At 23.3% G+C, this 6,402-nt stretch overlaps 1 protein-coding gene and 1 long non-coding RNA gene across 3 annotated transcripts in view; both read left to right on the forward strand.

Annotated features, from left to right (window-relative positions):
• The window catches only part of LOC111627411 (NAD-dependent protein deacetylase sirtuin-2-like), a 65,897-nt gene extending 63,089 nt beyond the window's left edge, over nucleotides 1-2,808 (forward strand). For both annotated transcript variants that reach the window (XM_023370978.1, XM_023370979.1), the window contains exons 12-18: nucleotides 101-160; nucleotides 457-512; nucleotides 587-663; nucleotides 1,884-1,935; nucleotides 2,017-2,084; nucleotides 2,568-2,634; nucleotides 2,709-2,808. In XM_023370978.1, the coding sequence (XP_023226746.1) occupies nucleotides 101-160; nucleotides 457-512; nucleotides 587-663; nucleotides 1,884-1,935; nucleotides 2,017-2,084; nucleotides 2,568-2,634; nucleotides 2,709-2,798 (470 nt within the window). In that variant the 3' untranslated portion in view covers nucleotides 2,799-2,808. The remainder of the gene's footprint in view (nucleotides 1-100; nucleotides 161-456; nucleotides 513-586; nucleotides 664-1,883; nucleotides 1,936-2,016; nucleotides 2,085-2,567; nucleotides 2,635-2,708) is intronic.
• Nucleotides 2,809-4,891: 2,083 nt separating this feature from the next.
• Nucleotides 4,892-5,144, forward strand: LOC111627397. Its single transcript, XR_002756996.1, has 2 exons — nucleotides 4,892-4,970; nucleotides 5,045-5,144. It is a non-coding gene; the product is annotated as an uncharacterized LOC111627397 (long non-coding RNA).
• The last annotated feature ends 1,258 nt before the right edge of the window (nucleotides 5,145-6,402 follow it).

Here is a 6,402-nt window from a genome sequence, read left to right on the forward strand (position 1 = left end):
ATTTAATTTTGTATATATAAAATTTTATTTATAATTTTCTTTAAACTTGTTTATTGAAGTTTCAAACTTTAAATTAACTTATAATTATTTTATAAAACAGAGAAAATCTTCTCAGATGTTATTCCCACCTGTTCTAAATGTGAAAGCATAGTAAAACCAGGTAAATTATTCAAATTTGAAAAAATTAAGTGTTAAAATATTTTGCATAAAGCAAATTTCTTACTTTCAAATATAATAATTTAATTTTTGAACTTATTTAACTATAACTACTATAGCAATACTTTGCTGTACATATTTTTAATGTACTGATAATAATAATAAGATTATTTTGTTATGTCTGGTTATTTTAAATAATTGAGGGGCTTATGGAAAAACATAATATTTTCTATTTTTTTACATTATAAATAAATATAAATTCAGAATATTTAGTTATATTACATTGTTTCTTTAAACAAGATATTGTTTTCTTTGGTGAACATCTTCCAGAAAGATTTTTTGAATGTGTAGAAGAGGTCAGTATATAATAGTAGTATATAAAAATAATTTTTAATTATAAGTAATTGTTTTTTTGCTAATTTTTTAATAGGATTTTCCAATGTGTGATCTTTTAATCATAATTGGTACTTCTCTTACTGTTCAACCTTTTGCAAGTTTAGTTGATAAGTAAGTATAATTTATATATTGAAAGAATATTCAAAAATTTAATTTAAAATAATAAGTAGAATCAAATTGTATGACTGATTGTTTTTGTGTCTGTCATAATTATTGTTTAAGTTTTAATCCCATAATGGTTAAAATTTAAGCAGTTTAATATTCACATTTTTAAAAAAATGCTGGTATTCTCAAATATTTGGAATTTCCCAGAACTAATATTTAAAAGTTATTTTAGATAATGAATACTAATAAATTTCTCCATGATATAAGAAAGTTAATTGCACCTCACACCAAATAATAATCTAGTGTAATGTTACAATGTAACATATTCTGTCTTATGGCATTTTATTCACAATTGCAAGTACTTTTGGTAGTTTACAACTATCCTCTTCAGACTGATTCAATTAATTTAAATTGAACAAGATTTATCATATTTAAATAAAATAAGAACATAATGAGTAACTTTTTTTTAAAAAATGTTCAAGCACGTATCCATGGAATGTAAGAAATTTTGAAATTTGATGATAAATTTAGAAGCCTTTAAAAATAAAAGTTAATAAATTTTTAAAAACAAAATAAAAATGAAATGCACTTTTACATAATAATCCATAGTGTTAAGATTTTAGTTGATTATATAATGTGATCCATAGTTTGGAAATGTCAAACAAGATTTTTCATATTTAAATATGAAAAATCTTGTTTTATTTGAGTCTAACTGAATCATCCTGAAGAGGATAGTTGTAAACTACCAAAAGTACTTGCAATTGTGAATAAAATGTTGATTTTAATACTGTAAAACAGACTACATTACATTGTAACATTACACTAGATTCTCAGATACTTGAGATATTTTGTTTATGCACTAAGAAAATATTAATAAGCCATTCTAGATTTTTGCTCTTCACTATATAATTTGAGATTTCAGTTGATAAATATTTTTTTTTTAAAGAAATGTATAATAATATCGATTCTGCTAATAAACAGAAAATATTTAAAAAATCTTGTTGTTTATATATTTATACTGTCATAATTGTTTAAATATTTTCTACAATAAGACTAAAGTAAATAGAATTTTATTGTATTTCTAATTGTATTGATTGAACTGTTTAATCAAAGTACCCACAAAAAATTTATTTAAAAATTATTGAATTATATAAATTTATTTATTTTCTAACTAATATTTGTGCAGTTAACATCTAGTAATAAATTTTTCACTTTTCTTTCTTTAGTGTTTCACCAGCAACACCTCGTCTCTTAATAAATAAAGAAAAATGTGGTCAAGTAAAATAAATTAATCTTTTATTTCATTAAAAAAGAAGAAATTACAAAATTATGTAAATTGATTCTATTTTAATATTTCAGACAAATTTTTTTGCTCAACTAGTGGGTCTTCACTCAGGATTGAATTTTGATTCAGACAAAAATTACAGGTAAATTTTAATTTTTTCCTCACAATTTCCAAATAAAATATGAAAATATCAGAAAAAGTTTTAGTTCAATGAGAGTTAATTACAAAATTAAATTCAGATAATAAATTTTAGAAGTAATGATTTTTTTAATACTTAAAAAATTGATAAATATATTTGATTTAAAAATTTTTAATTATAATAATTTAAAGAAAACATCTCTCTCAGTTTAATCCTGTAATATTTAGCCTATTAAAATAAATTGACTCTTCAAATGTGGCTCCAAAAGAGATTCATATTAGAATTTAAAATTTTGAATATGTTTTTGACCCATAAATATTATCAATTAAATTTTTTTTCTGTTACTAATTTTCATAAGTGTTTTTTAATGTAATTAGATTATACTTCAGAATAAAGTGATTATAACGATAATAGTTATTACTATAATTTAGAAAATAGGAAAAAATTTTAACAAAGTTATTTTGTTAAATAAAATTTTTATTTTAGAGATGTTGTATGGGAAGGAAATTGTGATGATGGATGCCAAAACTTAGCAGATTCTTTAGGATGGGGTGTAAGTATAATTAAATGAAAAAGTTTTATATGTTTTATTCAGAAATTGAATTCTTTTGATGTATGTTTTTTCAGGATGAGTTAAGAGAGATGATTAGAGTTGAGCATACACGTATCGACGAGGAATACGAAAAAAATAAAAGCAAAGTACAAGATGATAAATGAATTTTTCAAAGAAGTATTTAATATTATCTATTATTATTATTATTGTGGTTGGTGACATTACATTTTCTTTAAAAATGTAAATAAAAAAAATTTATATTGTTGACTGTCTTTAGAAAACTAAACTATAATAACAATATTTTGATTATTTTCTACATAAATTTGTTGAACTTGTTGTTAAATATAATAAACCAAAATATAAATGTCATTTTTCTACTTGAAAAACTTTTTTTCTTAATTGTAGAAGATCAAAGAAAAAATTTCAAGTATGAAAGCAATAAAAATAAATTTTATTTGTTCTTTTCTTGACAGCTTAAGACTACATTCATTTGTTTAATAGTATATTTTGTGTCTATAGTTATAAAATTTGCATTTTTATTATGAAAAATTCATTTAAAAAGAAATAGGATTTTTATAATGGATATTGTTTTGATAAAAATTAACTTAATATTTCAGTTTAAATTTATCAAATTCACAAGCATGATAATTAGAAATTTTAAAATTGCACATAAAAGATATTTTTAAATATTCAAATTGAAAATAACAGTTTCAATATTCAATATCTTTATTAGTTTTAGATAATTAAAATTTCAAACAAAAAAAAAATTAAATTATGTTTTCCTAATATAAGTAATCTTTTAATAAAACTGATAAGTTAATGCCGAAATACAGCATGTATTTATTAAGTAATCGTCTGAATTATAGAAGCAAAATTCGGTATTCCCAAAGACACAATTCTCAATATAAATATTGACATATGAAATTAAGTGAAAGCTGAGATTTAACTCTTTGATTAATTTCTTGTATTTCAAGCTTACTTTCATTCTGTCATCCATAGTATGGATGATAAAAGGAAGTCCTTGTACTGATGGAAAATCATGAGAGTCCTTATCAAATTTGTCACTACAATAAAAAGTATTATGTGCATTATGCTAATTTTTATAGGCAAATAGGATTGATCTAAGGTAGAAAAAATTACCAAAATGTTAATAAAATGATTACATATCAGAAAATGAATTCCCTTGTTATACAATAAATTAAATTTTATTCAAAAGATAAGATAAACATTTCTATCCCAACAACAGATCAGAAGAAGCAATTCAATCAGATATATACTATCAGGAGATATCATTGTGAGATTTATGAGAATGGTTTCCAGTGCTGAAATCCATTATTCATTTAAATAATTCATCATAAACTTATGGAATATATCAATATGTTTCATAAGGATATACTGATTTTATAAATATACTTTGTTTACAAAATCAATATGCTTTTGTGAATTAGAGCACAGATTGCACAATCTGCATGTATAAGTTAGAAACCACAAAAATAAATGGTGTCACACATGTGAGGACTAATGTGCTTACAAACTATTGCAAAAATCATCTTACTGAAGGACATTTACAACAATGTCAAGAAAAGGTGATCAGTTTTTCAGTCTTTGACTGATTAATCACAATCTTGAAATCTCTGTTTCTGCTGATATTCAATGTGTATCCTTTTAACTGAAATACTTTTGTGAAACATCTCACTGAGTGTTCTGCTGCTGTTTGTCTCAAAATTTACTTTCTAGTATTATTTATACTATACACTCATTGTACACAGTATATCTTACCCAAGAATCTTTTCTTCTCTATTTATTAGATTTTTTCTGTATCTTTACATCTCAATGCTTTTAACATCTTTTCTTATTGATGGTTATATGACATTCATAGTAAATGTTAATGTAGAAGTCATTTCACAAAAAAATAGGATTCTTTTAGATATAATACAAAAATTTAGATATATATATCTCTTTCCTTGTATATATACAAAGAAAAAATTGTTCCTTACTTAAAATTTTATCTTTAATTCTATAGCAGTGATTATTAACCTTTTCTGTTGCAAAACCCCTGTTAAATTTTTAAAATGTGCTCTAGCACCCCCTTATATTTCTTTTGTTAATTTAAGAAAGTAGAATTCTATTTTTTCACNAAGTGTTTTTTAATGTAATTAGATTATACTTCAGAATAAAGTGATTATAACGATAATAGTTATTACTATAATTTAGAAAATAGGAAAAAATTTTAACAAAGTTATTTTGTTAAATAAAATTTTTATTTTAGAGATGTTGTATGGGAAGGAAATTGTGATGATGGATGCCAAAACTTAGCAGATTCTTTAGGATGGGGTGTAAGTATAATTAAATGAAAAAGTTTTATATGTTTTATTCAGAAATTGAATTCTTTTGATGTATGTTTTTTCAGGATGAGTTAAGAGAGATGATTAGAGTTGAGCATACACGTATCGACGAGGAATACGAAAAAAATAAAAGCAAAGTACAAGATGATAAATGAATTTTTCAAAGAAGTATTTAATATGAATTTAGTTAGTACACAAATGCAGTTTCAAAGAAAAAGGGTAATATATTCCAGAAAATTGATCTACAGTGTAGAGATTTCTGATATTAAAAGCTAATGTCTGTTAATAAAAGCCAAAGATTTAGGCTTAGCATTTTTTTGTCAACAATTTAGTGGTCTTTTTTGTAACTTTTTGATAAGTGTCTGCTTGAGCCTTGGTGGATTTCTGGGAATACTGTTATGAGTATGACATTCTGAGGCTCAATTATATGAATAAATGGTTTACAATGGAAGTGCAAAGAAATAAGTGTTATATGGAATTCCCCTTAATCAAACACTCAAAATACTGTTTTCCTGAAATTTTTTAATTAGAAAATTCCTATATTCTTTCCTTGAGTTATTCTCCATCTCTGCATGATCATCTTGATTCACCCAGATTAAATTTCTAACAGTCAAACTAATCAAACACAAGTTATTATATAAAAGAAAATTTCTCCAGGACATAACTTCAAGAATGATTGCAAACAATTTGGCATTATTCAAAAAAATATTGGAATGTTTTATTTTCAATTAAATTTATCTATTTATTATTTCACACTATCTTATTTTCAACATTGTTTTGCTCTCAATCTATCAACTACTGTAAGTTTTTTACAGTTATGTTAAGTGAAAATTAACTTTTTAAAGAAGAAAAACTGCTTTTGTTATTTATCTAAACTTAAAAGTGCTTTTTAACTCTGTTTACAATTATTAATTTAAATATTAAAGGACTATGTTATACTAATCAACTGAACAGTTTTTAAAATTCAGGCACTAACTATATCTGTTAAGAATATATTTTGAAACATTTTTGTAGGAACTGGTGTTTCTTCTCTCTCAGTTCATTACTTTTCATAGTGTGCATTGATTATATTCATGTAAGTGTTAATTGCATGTTTGTGTGTGTTTTATTGAACCAATCTACCCAGACTTTTTAATGTGACATAAGTTAAATATCTTAGTAATTGATTTGCAAATGATATTTATTGTTAACATTTTACAATTTTTTAATTCTTATTTCACTTCATGTAGCACAGCCTTTTCATTGTGAAGATGGACAAATAATGGATAGTTTCAAATTACATTGAGCATATAACAAATTTTTAGTATAAATTTAATGATTAATTACATTCTTTGGTTTGAAGTAAAGAAAAACTGACTTTTTTGGTGTTACACATTACTTTTTAATAAATCAAATGTTTTCAATATTCAAAAGGATATTCAAA

This window comes from Centruroides sculpturatus, unplaced genomic scaffold, assembly GCF_000671375.1.
Source record: "Centruroides sculpturatus isolate CEXI.00-Female unplaced genomic scaffold, Cexi_2.0 scaffold434, whole genome shotgun sequence".
NCBI classification, from domain to species: Eukaryota; Metazoa; Arthropoda; class Arachnida; order Scorpiones; family Buthidae; genus Centruroides; species Centruroides sculpturatus.